The sequence below is a fragment of the Lissotriton helveticus genome, chromosome 8 (genome assembly GCF_964261635.1).
Source record: "Lissotriton helveticus chromosome 8, aLisHel1.1, whole genome shotgun sequence".
Taxonomy (NCBI): Eukaryota; Metazoa; Chordata; class Amphibia; order Caudata; family Salamandridae; genus Lissotriton; species Lissotriton helveticus.
Genome location: NC_136069.1, coordinates 1,146,650,334 through 1,146,667,301, shown reverse-complemented (window position 1 = coordinate 1,146,667,301; position 16,968 = coordinate 1,146,650,334). Strand labels below are relative to the sequence as shown.

Here is a 16,968-nt window from a genome sequence, read left to right as displayed (position 1 = left end):
TTATATGGTGCCCTTTTGGCAAAGGTGAGGGTAGGAGGAACGGTGTTGCAGCGCTTCATGCTGCACCGGGGGACCAGGCAGAGCTGCACTTTGTCGCCCCTGGGGGTGTCCTAGGCTGAACGAAAACTGTGAGGCGGTTCTGAAGTCCCTGAATGAGACCAATGGATGGTCCATCCCCAGAGAAGTAGGGCAGCGTTGGTTGGGACGAATCCCGTATTAGAAAAAGAAGAAACTAAGCAGGAAATTCTTCCTTGTGGGTCTTGTACTAGCCAAACGTAGAATAGCCATATGATTGTTGTCCGCAATGACACCAAAGTTAACGGATTGGCTTAGAGACATGGCCGAATGGCCAAATGCTGAAGAGAGCCAGCCATATAAGCATAATGCGTAGGGACAATAAACCCGTTGACTACCTACAGGCCTGGACAGCGATGCTTACTGAACTATTGGCTCCCCCATAAACATTGCCCCCTTATATGCATATGCTGCTGAACGATGGTGCGATTGCATTGACAGATTGGGACCTGGTAGATGATATGTACTGTAGTATTTAGCAGTTGATATATTGATTTCTCTACTTCTGATCTTTCCCAGTGAGCGTAGATCGTTATACAGTGTATTGATATAGAAATGTGATTTTGTTAGTGCCTGAAGGGGAGGCAGGAAGGGGTTAAATTTGACTCTCTGGAACAACATTGTGTTCTCTTAATGTGCAAGTATCAAACTGTTGATTATGAAAATGCTAACCAAAACCTATACATTAAAAAACCCAAAGATCTACTGTCATTTCCTTGCCTTCTAGCACCTACTGCTGCTCACATTGACATTTACTGACAGGACCAAGTCTTCTAGGTTGCCTCTTCCGGATCCGGCTTCTCTCTGGTCAGATATCTCTAAATCCTCCTGCATTAGGCCCTCCTTTTCCGCTTTGTTCCATTAAGTGGTCTGTTTCTTCTCTTCAGGTCCACAAAAATGTAGGTCATGCCCCCTTGTACAACCTATAGTTTTGCACTGCACAGTCTACCTGTGTTAACTCCTGTGCACGGAAATTCTTTTTTTATTGGCCCCTTTGGTTTCTCCTTAGTTCCTCCTGCTTGCTGGTTGACATTTGGGAACAGTAGAATCTGCGATTGCTGAAATCAGAAATGCCCTTACTCTCTTGTTCCATATACGTCTCTCCCTGTCTTCTGCAGATCCATCAACACAGTCTGATCTCTTTGCTCTTGGGTTTCACTGCTAGATACTACCTCTAACTTCAGAGTGAAGCTCTTGTTAACCTTTGTATTTTGCATTCTGAGCCCTGTGTCCCAGTTTTCAGTACATCAATTTGTTTGAAAGTCATGGGATCTTAGTTCTGCACAGTGAGTGGAAAGCCTTCTGCTCTTGAATATATGTGAACTGCTATGGCTTTGTGTTCTGTAGTTTGCCCACCCCTATGCAATTCTCTTTTATCAGGACTGTGTGCTTCTTCCCTTGACTGTTTTTATTTTTTTACACTTCTGCAGTTTTTATGAACTGTATTTGCTTTTAGCAAAGCAATAATACCCTAAGCAGCATAATTCGAATTAAGGACTTTCTTAGTTAATGTTGAAGTCAATAAATGTCTAACAAAAGGCTAAGGAAGTCATTTAGAGATTGTTGGAAAGTTCATGGTAAAACCACCATTCTGTAATTACATTAACACAACCAGTATTTTTGATACTACTGTAAATTTAGTATCAAATGGGGAACGCCATATTTCTGACTTTAAATATATGCAGTAAAAACTAACCTTTCCTGTTTCTACCATGTACAGCTGGGACACTTGTGTCCAGTTTTCTGTCTGTCGAACTGATATGTGAAGAATGTGAACATTTTAATATTTTGTTTGGAAGAGGTGTGGGTTTGACACCGTCTGCAGGCTTATTTTCTAAGGGGGGGGGGATCCCATCCTCATGCTGACTTTCTCTGGGGGAGTGGGGAGCAGTGGTGGGTGTGATCAGTGGCGGGCAGACTAATTGGTCTCTCCAGAGACTCGTGTAGAGTCGGGATGCCATTTTGGGGGGAATCTGGGCCCCCGGACTAGTTCCCTGTACCTATAAATTGATACGCTGGCACGACCGCACCAACGGTGCACCAAAGGCAAACCCGTCTGCGCCTGTCCGCGCCAGCACCCCTGCCAGTTGCAATCCAGCAGGGACAGATATCCTGGGATAAACCTGATCCCAACTCATGAAATTGAAGCCAGTCGATAAGATCTCTGGTTGTCTGTGCCTCGCGTTTGACTCAAGGCCAGGGTCCACTTGGTTACTTGCCCCAATTATAATGCCTCACTGCCTAGGCTCAGTTACCAGCCCATTAAACCTATTAAGGTTGACATTCTTAAAGCGATGGCAGAGGACAACATTACTGTGTTCAAATGTCTGCTGCTGAATGCCAGGTCCTTGGTGAAGCACAGTGTTGAATGTGCCTCGCTTATAGGAGGAGAGGACATTCAAATTGCCTTCATTACTGAAGCATGGACAGATGACAGCTCAGGTCCCGACATTGTGAAAGCTATTCCACCAGGGTATCCTGGTGAAAAGGTAGCCTCCAGATTGGAGGCTACCTTTCATACAGCCTCCAAGCTGGCAAGTGAGGCGCTCGCCTTCAGTTTTGGACTATCACATCACCACGCGTTCAAGGCCATTTTAGTATACAGCCCCCAGAACCTAGGTGTACTGTCCCATCCTCCATTGGGAACCTGCTGGAAGAGGGGCTGTGTTCAGACTTCTTCACAATCTTGGGAGATTTCAATTACCATCTGGAATTATTGGAGGACTCTGACAAAGTGGCCCTCACAGACTTGATGAAGAGTGCTGACCTGACTCAGCAGGTGATGAGCCCCATGCACTTGGCAGGATACACTCTAGATGGAATCTTCTTAAATCACCCGAACTTGCGGTTTATGGGCACACTGCCTTTGACCTGGACAGACCATGTGGAAGTTCAATTTGAGATTCTCCTAGCTACCCCTAATAGGGCAGAGAAAGGCCCTAAGATCCAGATTCAAAGCAGAACTTGGAACAGAATTAAGAATACAGACTTACAGGCTGTACTCATGGCCTCTGTAAGGTCTGTTACCATCAGATCCAGAAGTGGCGGTCACTCATTACACATCCTGGGTGGAGTCAGCCTGTAACACACTAGCTCACACTAGCTCCAGCTAAAACGCTACGCCCTAGAAAGACACACCCCACAGCCACCTGGTATTCAGAAGAATTGCGGAGACAAAAACTTTCCTGTAAGCTTCTCGAGCGAAGATTTGCGGAAAAATTATATGGATGAGGAGAAAAAGAAGTATAGACAAAGTCTGGCTATTTACAAACAACTCCTATTTAAAGCAAAGAAAGACTTCTTCACAAAGGGAATTAATTCTGCAAACAATTCTACTAAAGAACTTTTTTAAACTGTCTCAAGTCTGGCCTCCCACACAATGACAAAAGTTGAGGCAAAGCGATACAAAAGGGGATGATGGACGGAGCGTTTGAACAAATCAAACACTCACTCCCAGTCAACTGATCTGGGTTTAATCCATCACCATTCTTTAGTTCACTCAGCCACCCCAGTTCAGACATGGCTATATGCAAATCAGTCTGACCCTGTGCCTCATGGGAACAGTCCAGCCCAAACTGCCAAGCCATGTCTTCCTTGGACCGGAAACAAGCATCCTGGGACTGGTTTCGGATTCATAATCCTCATCAGCCAGGCTATCTTGAATCCAGTGGCCAAGTGAACAAGGGACTCGCGTCTGAGCATACCCTGCCACACTTAGGGCGGACAAAGCGATACAAAAGGGGATGATGGACGGAGCGTTTGAACAAATCAAACACTCACCCCCAGTCAACTGATCCGGGTTTAATCCATCACCATTCTTTAGTTCACTCAGCCACCCCAGTTCAGACATGGCTATATGCAAATTAGTCTGACCCTGTGCCTCATGGGAACAGTCCAGCCCGAACTGCCAAGCCATGTCTTCCCTGGACTGGAAACAAGCATCCTGGTACCGGTTTCGGATTCATAATCCTCATCAGCCAGGCTATCTTGAATCCAGTGGCCAAGTGAACAAGGGACTCACGTCTGAGCATACCCTGCCACACTTAGGGCGAACAAAGCGATGCAAAAGGGGATGATGGACGGAGCGTTTGAACAAATCAAACACTCACCCCCAGTCAACTGATCTGGGTTTAATCCATCACCATTCTTTAGTTCACTCAGCCACCCCAGTTCAGACATGGCTATATGCAAATCAGTCTGACCCTGTGCCTCATGGGAACAGTCCAGCCCGTACTGCCAAGCCATGTCTTCCCTGGACCGGAAACAAGCATCCTGGGACCGGTTTCGGATTCATAATCCTCATCAGCCAGGCTATCTTGAATCCAGTGGCCAAGTGAACAAGGGACTCACGTCTGAGCATACCCTGCCACACTTAGGGCAAACAAAGCGATACAAAAGGGGATGATGGACGGAGCGTTTGAACAAATCAAACACTCACCCCCAGTCAACTGATCTGGGTTTAATCCATCACCATTCTTTAGTTCACTCAGCCACCCCAGTTCAGACATGGCTATATGCAAATCAGTCTGACCCTGTGCCTCATGGGAACAGTCCAGCCCGAACTGCCAAGCCATGTCTTCCCTGGACCGGAAACAAGCATCCTGGGACAGGTTTCGGATTCATAATCCTCATCAGCCAGGCTATCTTGAATCCAGTGGCCAAGTGAACAAGGGACTCACGTCTGAGCATACCCTGCCACACTTATGGCGAACAAAGTGATACAAAATGGGATGATGGACGGAGCGTTTGACCAAATCAAACACTCACCCCCAGTCAACTGATCTGGGTTTAATCCATCACCATTCTTTAGTTCACTCAGCCACCCCAGTTCAGACATGACTATATGCAAATCAGTCTGACCCTGTGCCTCATGGGAACAGTCCAGCCCGAACTGCCAAGCCATGTCTTCCCTGGACCGGAAACAAGCATCCTGGGACCGGTTTCGGATTCATAATCCTCATCAGCCAGGCTATCTTAAATCCAGTGGCCAAGTGAATAAGGGACTCACGTCTGAGCATACCCTGCCACAGTTCTTTTTGAACAAAGTAGAAGCCATATTTTTGAACTTCAGTCGCCCTAATCCGGAGGAAGGAGGGGTGCGGTTGGAGGAAAAGCAGCCAACTTCTGATCCCCCAACGGTCTTCAATAAATTTGGGCCGCTGTCCACAACAGACACTGAGAAGCTGCTCCTCTCCACCCGATCAGGCTCCCCCTTATGACCCCTGCTCAGTCGCAATAATTAAACAAGCACAGGTGACTGCTGCCTTAGTACTCACCGGATTGTTCAATACAATGTTTGAAGCCGGGCCCTTCCCTAGTCATTGGAAATTGGCCTCAATATTGCCTTTATTGAAAAAGCCTAACTTGGACCCAAAAAAGCCAACTAACTTCCGAACCATATCTCGCCTCCCATAACCTGCAAACCTGGTTGAGAAAACCATGAACTCACAGCTCAACACCTTTGTAGTTGGATCCAACGCTCTGGAGCAAACTCAGTTTGGGTTCAGAGAAGGGCATAGCACAGAATCCACCCTGATAAAGTCTATGGAGGAGATAAGGGAAGGTTTGGGCAGGGGAGGGAAAGCAACTCTGATTATGCTGGACCTGTCCGCAGCCTTTGGTACGGTCAATCATGATGTTCTGATGGACCATTTGTCAGCGTGTGGTATTAAGGGCAAAGCTTATGATTTCCTTAGATCTTTTTTGTCGGACAGATCTTAAACGGTGGCACTGGGTAATTTTAATTCAAAACATTTCTCGCTGCTGTGTGGAGTTCCCCAGGGGTCCTCCCTTAGCCCTACTCTTTTAAATGTTTGTCTCCTCTCTGGCTACCCTGATCAGGTCATTTGGCTTCAGCCTGACTTCGTACACTGATGACACGCAAATTGTGGTGGCTTTACGGCCTGGTCAGACAACAGAAATTGAGGACAGGCTCCATGATTACATGGCAGCAGTCGGGAGCTGGATGTCACAAAATTGCCTGAAATTGAATTCTGGCAAGACCGAGGTCATCCTGTTTGGTAATGATCCTAACTTTTGGACCCCAAGGTGGTGGGCAGAAGACATGGGGACACTTCCTACTCCTGTTAGGAAGGTGAAGAACCTAGGAGTCATTATCAACGAAAAACTCAACTTCGGGGACCAAATTAATGCAGTGGCATATTCCGTTTATTTTTTAATTAGAATGATTAAGAAAATACTGCCCTTTCTGCCTACAATTTGTCAGCAGAGCTTAGTCACTGCTCTTATTATGTCCAGACTCGACTATTGCAACAGCCTGTATTTAAATATACAGGAACGTTTTGCGAACAAATTGCAACTGCTACAAAATGCAGCTGCAAGGCTGATTACAGGTACTCCCAAATACACCTCCATCTCTAAGGAATTGAGAAAACTGCACTGGCTGCCGGTCAAGAATCAAGTGCTTTTTAAAACTCTTATTACCGTGTTCATGGAACTCCACGGAATAGGCCCAGATTTCCTGAAACTGAAATTGCAGTGGTATATACCCGGAAGAACCCTCCGCTCCGGAGTAGCCAAGCTGGCGACTGTGCCACTCGTCAAACAATCCACATGGGGAGTGAGAAGCTTTATGGTATGCGCAGCTAAAGCTTGAAATGAGCTTCCCCCTAGTTTGAGAAAGGCCCTGGACCTACTCCACTTTCCGAGTGGACTGAAAACCTGGCTTCTTACTCTCTAATCCTGGTCTCCTGTTTATGTTCTCAGAGAATTAGTGGTCCAGCGCCAGGACACCTCCAGGTAATTGTCGCGCTTTATAAATAGTGATAACATTACTTAGTAATGGTTGAATTGTACCAGGTTGGGAAATGGCTTATAGTTGAGTCTTTGTCTCATTTGCCAGTGGGTTCGCTCAGCAGCCAGAATAGGAAGGAAGTAGGTAGAGGATTCTCATGGTTCTGTAATCCTCATTCCAACACTACCAGAGACCAGTTTTGTAATGTCCTGGTGAACAGGTTTAATATTATGTATGGCTGTTGGAAGCAGCTGTTAAACTGAACCGCATAATCGCTAATCACCTGATCAGTTACCAGACAGACAAGTACATAACCCAATACTCTCCATGTGTTTGAGAATCCACTGTTGTGTTTTTCTTTGCATGTGCTGTTCTCTATTGTGCCATTTACTACTCCATTTTTCTTTCATTGTTGAAGGCGGTGTGTTTGTTTACGGTCTGATTGTTAATCCCTTTGGCCTACCGCTAAGGTGTACAGGCTGCAGCATGCCTCTTCCAGGCTGTAATCTCACAGCTCTTGTGCTCTGGGCAACTCCTGCTTAATGTTGACCGTTGTCTAGGTCCTGAAAAGAAAAAAAGTGCAGTGCCAAACTTGGACAGAAAATAGGCAGGTGCCTGAAAATAAAAGTGGCCCCATTTGTGAATTAGATTGCTTAAAAAATTGCCCCTGTTTGCAAATAGAGGCAGTTTTGAACTTGTAAAGATATGCTGTAAAATTGTTTTGCAAACTATGGAAGCCGGCATGGATTCCAGTTTGTTGCAGATAGTGTTTGTTTTAATATCAGGAAAATTAATAGTAAAAACCATCCCAGCTGACCAGAAAACAGACCCACAAACAGCCAAAAAATGTGCCCACACACTGACCTTTCATACCAGCCACTCTGGCACTGCCTGATTGCTCTATAGGCCAGCCCGACCCTGAAGAAGGGTAGGCTCTTGTGACGAGAAGCTGAAGTAAAAGCAATCCCCTAAAACAAAGTAGTACACCAATGATACATTTTATGGTGAATATCATCACCCTAAAATACAGTTTTATGTGCATGCCTCGTGTTATTATTTACTTGCACAAACAGGGCAAGTACTAAATTCAAGTCATATTGTTGATGACTGTACTGTACAGGAAACTAAAACCAGCACTGGCAAAAGTACTCAAACCAGCCTCCCAGTGGCCGTGTCCAGACTAGGGCCATGTGCTCATGGTTGTGCAATGGAAGCCCATCCTGTTTGGAAACCGCCCAAAGCCTGCAACCTACAGGGAACTTGCTAAAGTGGCACATTGGCCAGTCCGTCATTGGTTGATGGGAAGGCGACACTCAGATCATCCTCTTCCTTTCCGAGGACCCACCACCACCGGAACCAGCTTCCAGAGGTGCATGATGAGCATCACCAACTGGATGACAGACAACTGCCTGAAGCTCAACACTGACAAAACGGAAGTACTGATCTTCGGCAACAACATCACTCTCTGGAACGCTTCCTGGTGGCCCGCGGAACTAGGACCAGGACCCTCACCATCGGACCACACCAGAAATCTCAGCATCATCCTTGACAGCAAGCTGACAATTAAGTCCCATATCAACGCAGTCTCCTCTGCCTGCTTCTTCATTCTGTGCATGCTACAAAAGATCTTCAAGTGGCTCCCCCTGAACACTAGACGCACCGTCACACAAGTCCTCATCACAAGCTAACTGGACTACGGCAGCGCTCTCTACTCAGCGATTAATACACACCACCTCCAGAGACTACAGACCATTCAGAACCTCACAATCAGACTCGTCCTCAACCTCCTCCAACAGACCCCCATCACCTCAAGAAACTATTTTGGCTCCCAGAAAAGAAGAGTTGCCAGTTCAAGCTGCTGACCCATGCATACAAGGCCCTACACAACCTAGGACCAGCCTACATCCATCACTGCCTCAACTTACATCAGCCAGTTAGACAACTACGCTCCGCCTCCCTCTCACTCGCTCACCATCCCCTTATCGACAGAAGCCCGAGCAAAAGGCGCTCCTTCTCCTACCTCGCAACGAAGACATAAAACAGTCTCCAGCCGCAGCCCCAGACCTTCCCTTCTCTAATGGGATTCTGAAAAGCACTCTCAAGACCTGGCTATTCAACTGGGTACCTTGCACCTTGCAAGGTCCTGGATACTCTTTCAGGTGATGAGCTGTGCTATTCAAATTGACTGATTGAAAATTTTAGCAGGGACGATAATGGATAGACAACATGAAATGTTACCAGTGGCTTCAAAATCCTATGCCTTAAGCACTTTGAAACAGTTAACATTTTGAGTCTCTTCACAGATAAGTGGGGAAAAGTTTCAAAAACATTTATTGTAAACTTTAAGGACTCAAACTAACTCTTGATTACTGGCAGATGAATTGAAATGTTTTGTGGCGTGGACTGTATTTCACCGAGGTTCACGAACAGAGCACTGGGAAGCTCTCGTGCTCAGGAGTTGCGACTAGTTGTTGGAGGGTGCAGCTTCAGCTTCTTGATGCAGTTTTGCAAATTGATCATGGTATGCTGACCTGCAGTCTTAGGCAAGGGAGGCAACACTTTGTTGGTCTGCACTTTTGCTGGGGCTCAGTCCACCTCTTGCATGCATTTGTGTAGTAGCCTGCACCAGGTCTGTGTGGGGTCATATGTTGGCATACGTTGCTGGAAAATTTAGATAAAAGGTTAACATTTATTCTATGTATTGGCACATTGATAAATAAACAACATGCTTTTGAATATCCCTCACTGTTAAGATGAGGACTCCAGATGTTATAGTGAGCTAATCTCTTATGGCTGTTGTAGCCATTGGCTTTGACAATGTATCATGTCAAGAAGCTAGGAGTTATACACTGTTCTTTTCCAGGACGCACTACACTTATAAAAGTAGGTGTTTGGGAACAACATGCAATTGTAAACATAACGGTTTGCCTAGAAAACAAAAAAAGTAAGGTAGGTGGTCTAAGCAGGACATCGTAGGGTTTGCATGAGTGGACGCTAAGTAGAAGATTGTACGGCCACCTGTTAGAATATTGGGGTGTGGTATGAGTAGATCTTTTGTCACAAAAGAACGCACTGATTCCTATTGTCTCACCCTTGGGCATTTTAAAATCAAGCTATAGAAAACAATGTACGTTATTTAAGTGTTGACACAACTATGTACTCTGTACGCACCTATAATTTCAGATTTCTTTAATCAGTACCAACTTATGTAAAAGGACAATAAAAATGTTTTATAAAAAAAAAAAACACTGTAGTCAAAGAGTGAAGGCTTAATGCAAAAAATAAAAACGAAATTGGGTAACAAAAGCTCTTATCCCCCTCTACTCCATGGTCAGGAAAATGATGTCGCGTTTTGCGAGCAGCTAAAAAAGTATCTTAGCACTGTGGGGAACTTTGGTGGTCCGAACCACAGTAATGTGGCTACGACGACCGTGGTGGCTATTTAGAAGCGTGAAGTTGGCACATGAGGCAAGAGGAAAAGGGAAACGTTTCAGAAGGCTGTGGGAAATAGTTGTTAGGGTTTCTTGCATAGGATTTGATAGAAACGTAGTTGCCTGCATTGTTTGTGTATTAAACATCCTAGATGATGCAACAACAGGCTGACTTGTTCTGAAAAGAGCAGGTGCAAAGAGGATATTGGAACTTTCTGGGAGTGGATATTGTTAGTAATATGTCTTGGTGGTGGAAGGGACAGTTTTTACAAATGTTTTTTAATTAAAGATACTCAAAATCTGCTAACTTTGCTAATGACCACCGTCAATGCTTTACTTAAAAGTTGAAAAAAAAAATGGACATTTAACATCCACTTGGAATAAATTGAATTCCAAAATTCTAGATCTTAATTCCTGCTTTGGGTATTATTAGTTTTTCAAATGTAAGACCTGCCATACATTATTTCCATTTTTTATAATTCGCTCTATCTGGACATTGTTCTCTACCTCTTGAACCAGACTTGATTTTATTTTATGCCATATTGTGCACCCTCATCACCATCTTAATACCTTATGCTAGTAGCATGGCTAACTCCCTGACTGCAAATATTCTGCATTCAGGTCAGCTTGCATGTTTAGTAGCCATTAGGTCTTGCCTTCTTGTCATCCTCCAAAAATGCTAGTCTTTTGGTCATAGTTCTTATTTTGTGTTTTATGACCAAAATTGTATATTATGCTAAAAAGGGGTGGCTTGTCACCATTGAGCTCTCTGAATTGCATTCTGTATAAGGCACTCACCTTGCCTTCTTGTGTCGCTCACAGCTGTGCTAGCTCCTGTTGCTATTGGCTGCAGGAAAATCTGATCAAAAGTTGAGAAGCTATTCATGTGTACTCAGGCAAAGCAGTACACAGTGAAGATGCAGCTCTACTTCTAATTTGGTTGAATTCATTTTTAAGTAGTTATTTTAAATCCTCTAACTGTTAAATCAAATCTAAGAAGAAGTCATTACATGATGGTGTTGACCCACATGAGTACCATTTTATAAACCCCAGGGTTGTCTGAAGGTGGATAGTCTGTATCAATCTTGGGTGTAAGGTTTAGCTGTATTCTGTTTTGCATTATTTTGACAATATCTTTTTAAATTCTTTCAGTCCATGAACATTTTGACCTCCGTCTTACTGCTGTATGCCAAAGAAGAGGAAGCCTTTTGGCTGCTTGTTGCTGTTTGTGAAAGGATGCTTCCAGATTACTTCAATCATAGAGTTATAGGTAAAAAAGTGTATTTCTTCAGGGATATACTCATTAGCGCCTTGAGAAAATGTGTCCTTCAAATTAAAACTGATGAGTGAACTAAACGGATGTTAATAATTGTATAATATGCTCAACTGTTGTAGAAATTGCAGGTGGCACACAGTTAACGGGAAAAGCCTTTTGCTATAAACATAGTTACATGTATAATTCTGGAGCCCTTTGTACACCAGCTATGAAAACATTTGATGCTCTCCTTGCATTGACGATGCATAACCGTAACCTATCTAAAGTTGGATTGTGCAATGTTGCAGATGTTTATCCTCAATTTTGCCATTATTTTTTTTTAGTAAAATTTTTAAAAAATGGGAAAATTTACTTCTAGGATGACTGGGCTTTTGACATAACATTAAAAAAATACTGCTTCAGTCTTCTGCAGATAGATCCTATCCTAAACTTTAAACGGTGGTGATACTTTGTTTATAGGGATCTACATGCTACGAAAATATTGACACGATACAGAAAGATTTGTCATAGCATGTATAATTTCTACCACTTAAATGCCGGTTCAAATGGTCATGTGTTGTAGTATTTACGCATAGCTTGTGAAGGAGCAGAATAATCCACCACTACTCACATTTTTTGGGAATAACTCACTCTCAAACAAATCTTCCTCAAGGATAATTGAGTGAAGTAAAAATCTTGACAAACTGTGAAAAGATTGCCAACTTAGTGTAATTTGAAGGGGCGAAATGGGGAACTTTGCACATCTTCTGCCTAGTCATACATGTCCAAAAACGTGCAGCAGAATTGTATTCATAATTAGCCTGGCACATGGGTCTATGCTAGTGCTTTTTGGTTTTAGGCAAGTATAAAGGGACTTTTTTGTTTATATAGTTGGGAATGTCCTATTAGTTCCTAAAAAAAGTAAGCTGTGAATGGATACAAGCTTCATTTGTGGTAACAATTTGTACTTGCAGTTCGCATGCAATTTAATTTGAAACTACAGCAGTAGATTTATTTAAAACGTGAATGGAGGTGAAATTTCTCTTTCTATTTCTTGTGCTCTAACATATGTTTTCTCTGATTACAGGAGCTCAGGTAGACCAGTCCATTTTCTTAGAACTAATCCGACAGAGACTTCCAGAGCTGGCTGAACACATCACGGATCTGTCTACTTTGGCCTCAATTTCTCTGTCCTGGTTCCTTACCCTTTTCCTGAGTATCATGCCTTTAGGGAGTGCGGTGAATGTAGTGGACTGTTTTTTCTATGACGGCATCAAAGCTATCTTTCAGCTTGGCCTAGCCATTTTGGAAGCCAATGCTGTGGAACTCTATAACAGCAAGGATGATGGCCAAGCACTGATGATCTTGAGCAGGTAAAACATAACCAAAGCTCCCCCCCCCCCCCAATTCAGGATGTTGTATATAGGTTGTAGGCAAAATTGTATGTTTTCTACAGCTATTATTTCAAGTTATGCTGATACTCATTTCTATTTAATTCACTACCGAAAATATTTATATATGAATTTTGTGTCTCTTTGGAGAATGGGTTATTAGGTTACAAATGGTTAAACAGTGTCCCTCTCAAGTCTGTCCCAGTTACCTGCTAAGTGCATAGTACATTTGTGAGAAAAGTAAGGATTTAAAAAATAAATTGCAATAAATGGAGGCTTTGAGGAAAGGTTTGACCTTTCATTTGTTATACCCAAAACCACCAATACACTTTCTCTCTCCTTGACCCTCTTACTCTATTTCTTTCTTGCTCTCTCTCTCAGTAGCCCACTCTATATCCTAAGTGGCCCCTATTAGTTAGTTGGTGTCGCCGCTTGAGACTGGGGTTAAGGAGTCGCCGGTGGGAGTACACCGTAAGTCCCTCACATGGGTAGAATACATATTCATCCGCTTGGCGAACCAAAGCCCTGGCCCAACCACCAAACCTTCCCTCTGATTAAAATTCACAGCTTTGCTTCGCAGGCAAGACCCCAGGGAACCACCCCTTATTCGCTGTTTTTATTGCTGGTTGGTTGGTTGCTATGTACATTAGAAGCTTCCAGACTTCTAAAGAAGGATCCATACTCTTCACATGGTGTTTGGTAGTAAAGGCTGAAACATAAGCATTAGACATGGTCCCTCATTACAAGTGGCCAGAACAAGGTGGGTTTTAATCCATTGTGGCAAATACCGTTACTCCGGGTTGGTGTATTCACAACATGCAATAAATACCTCTGAGTTTGAACATGACAATGAGGCAGAACATACATCCTTGGTTTTCAACACAGTGAATACCGCAAATTTGCAGTTTTTTCAGAACTTTTCCCCCTGATACTTGTTTACATTTATCAAGGGAAAACGACGAGGGTGTGATAATTATCACTCAATTTGTAAATCCATCCCTGTGCAAACTCTTGTTTGCACAGTGATCAGAATTCAGCTCTGAACATGCATTGGACCCATGATTATTTGTAAACCAAGCATGTTTGTTCTGTTTGCAAGAACATAATCTTTTTTATCAAATCCGAGATGGCTTTCTCTTCCATGAAATATATCTAGACCTCGTTCTCTCCGACAGTGAAGGTGCTCCTCATTGCTCACAAATGTGTTACGGCTCCTGCATGTAGGTGTAAATATGCACACTAGTAGATACTACAGCGTAGGTAGTGGTTAACTGCTACTATCACTAACAATTCCTATTCTCTCAGGTTTCTGGAGCATGTTAAAAACGAGGAAAGTCCTCTGACGCCCATCAGTAATCTTCACGCCTTCTTCGATGATGATCAGGAAACGTACCCAGATACAGATATTGCAGACCTTATTCGAGATTCATACGAGGTAAGTAGAATAGAATATCTGATATATCCTTTACGATTTTGCAGAAAATGACAGAGCCACACGTAAGCACGAGGGATAAACCATCATGCAGTCTTCGTTTTAAATTTCTGTGTTTTTTATGATCGGTCTATTCGGAATGTTTCGGTACAAGGTTTTAGAAATGCACCTATTGTTGGTGCCATTAAAGCCTTTCTACCTAGAGAAACAGTCTTAGCCACAGGAGCCAACACTGCTCTCCTCCTACTTACTGTTTCTGTATAAATAAACTATGGATAGCATGAAGCTACTATGGAATTCTGTTGCTACTATCTTTTGCATGCAGTACTTTATCTGACAGTCTTCTGTCTTGCAAGACGTGATAGTAGAAACATGTTTGATAATTAGGGAACCTACACTCATTTTTGCAGAGTAAGATGATTTAACGGTGAATAGGGACAGAGGTTTACATTTCTGAGGGAATCCAGCACCCAGAAAGCAACAAATGTAGCTGAGCATCCTTATATTTGGGGACACTTTCAATTTAAGTTATTGAAATCCAAATTAACCTTTTTTACTTCTGCCAGGAATTCACAGAAGGATTTCTGCAGGCAAAACACCATGTACATGCAGCAGGATTTCTGTTACTGAGTGTGGTGTTCTCCACACAGGTTAATCTCTCTCAAGAGGTGGTAAAATGTGTGTTTCAAGGGGTGGTTAGCCGTGGAAGTTTGTGTACCACCCACAAACCTGGACGGTGTGAAGATTGTGGTATAAAATATGGTATGGTTGTGCGGCCTTTGCTAGTGGAAGACGATCATTTATGACAGAAGTCTATCGTCTGCATATTTCTTCAAAGCGGTTCTCTTTTACCAAGAGTTCTTCATTTATTGGTCCATGTGCCTTGCAAGCGTTACAAAACAAGATGGAGTTAAAGTCCGCAGTTCTGTTATTCACCTGGCCTAGAGACCTTCCCACGCCCCCTTTTTCTTCAACCTCACAAGCCCATGTATGCAAATTCCTTGCATCTCCGTACCACGAGCTCAAGCACCAACCTCATTTGTATAGGTTCCCAATTCTTCCAAGAAGTTATCAAGTTTGTTGACATCGATAGGCTCCGTCATCTTTCTGAATCCTTTTCCATACATCATTCCTAACTCCTTGCAGTCTGGGATCTGGCATGTTGTATTTGTGGCTTTCCTGATAAAGGCGCTTGGGTCGCCGAAACACACGTGGACACAATTCCACGAGATCCGTCAATGATCAAGGCCCCCCATTGTGTCTCTCAGCAAGAATATATGCATTGGGAAATAATTTTTCTTTCTACCTAGATTAAATGTTTCATTCTAGCATCCTTGACAATCATGTTTATATTTATTAGTGAGACTGTTTTTGTTCATTATTAACATGGTTTACATATTTGTGATCGTTGTATTGAAAGTACCTGAACATATGTATTTGTTGAAACTATACATATGATATTTATCCTTGTTTCTATGCATTGAGAGACCAATGAGAATGCGAGATTTGTTGCTTTTAATTGCCATGTGATCTCACAGGCAATTAAAGATTAGACATTGTTTATCCCAAGCAAATCCTTTTTAGGTCGAGCCTGTCCCATTCCGCAGGAATGGATAGGATCGAATTCAAGTGCTCGATCGGCTAGTGAAACCACTGGCGTTTCTTCACAGTGCATGTGAGGTCACGTGGCCACAAAGCGGGTCACATGACCGCACGAGCATCTCCGTAATCCGCCTGCCCCCACCAGGCTCGCATTCCCGCCCCCTCACCAGGCCGCACATCTGCCTGCCACACTTCTCCTCCCCTAATTATGTGGCCGGCCGTACTTAGTTTCCTGGCCGCTTCCCGGCCGCTCTTGTTTTTAGCTCCCCTTACCATTTGCTCCTGCCTCCGAGAGCTTCAAAGGGATCTGCTTCACACTTCACGGCCGCCGTGACTCACATTTCTCCTTCCTTCGTGCCCAGCCCCCCTCCCAGTGCTGCCTTGTTTTTCATGCTCGAATCCTTCACCCTGCTTTGGCCTGTCTTTCGTTCTTGTTCTCTCCTGTCCTCTATCTCCCACCTTTATGTTTAATCCTTTCTGCCTCTTTCTCTGTCATACAGATTTACATGCACTTCCCAGAGCAATGGAGAAAGCCAAAGCACCCCTCCCCACGCCCCTTTATGTTTCTCTTACTCCACCTATCTCTCCTTCCTCTCGCTCCCTTTTTTCCCCTCGCTCCCCTTTCTTTCTTCCTTCCTTTCTTTCTTTCGTTCTTTCTTCCTTCCTTGCTTTCTTTCTTTCGTTCTTTCTTTCATTCTTCCCTTCTTTCTTTCATTCTTCCTTCCTTTGTTCGTTTCTTCCTTCATTTCTTTCTTCCTTTCTCTCTTCTTACTTTCTTTCTTCCTTTCTCTTTTTCTTTCATTCTCTCTTTCTTCCTTTCTCTCGTTTTCTTTCTTCCTTCCTGCCTTCCTTTTTTCTTTCTGTCTTCTTTCTTTCTTTCTTTCCCCCTTTATTTCTTTCTTTCTCTTCTTTCTTTCTTCCTTTCTCTTTTTCTTTCATTCTTTCATTCTTTCTTTCTTCCTTTCTCTTTTTCTTTTTCTTTCATTCTTTCTTTCTTCCTTTCTCTCGTTTTCTTTCTTTCTTCCTTT

At 43.4% G+C, this 16,968-nt stretch overlaps 1 protein-coding gene across 2 annotated transcripts in view; it reads left to right on the top strand.

Moving 5' to 3' along the window:
• TBC1D8 (TBC1 domain family member 8) overlaps positions 1-16,968 on the top strand; it is a 559,729-nt gene that overhangs the window by 428,898 nt on the left and 113,863 nt on the right. For both annotated transcript variants that reach the window (XM_078658030.1, XM_078658029.1), the window contains exons 11-13: positions 11,413-11,530; positions 12,603-12,888; positions 14,212-14,341. In XM_078658030.1, the coding sequence (XP_078514156.1) occupies positions 11,413-11,530; positions 12,603-12,888; positions 14,212-14,341 (534 nt within the window). The remainder of the gene's footprint in view (positions 1-11,412; positions 11,531-12,602; positions 12,889-14,211; positions 14,342-16,968) is intronic.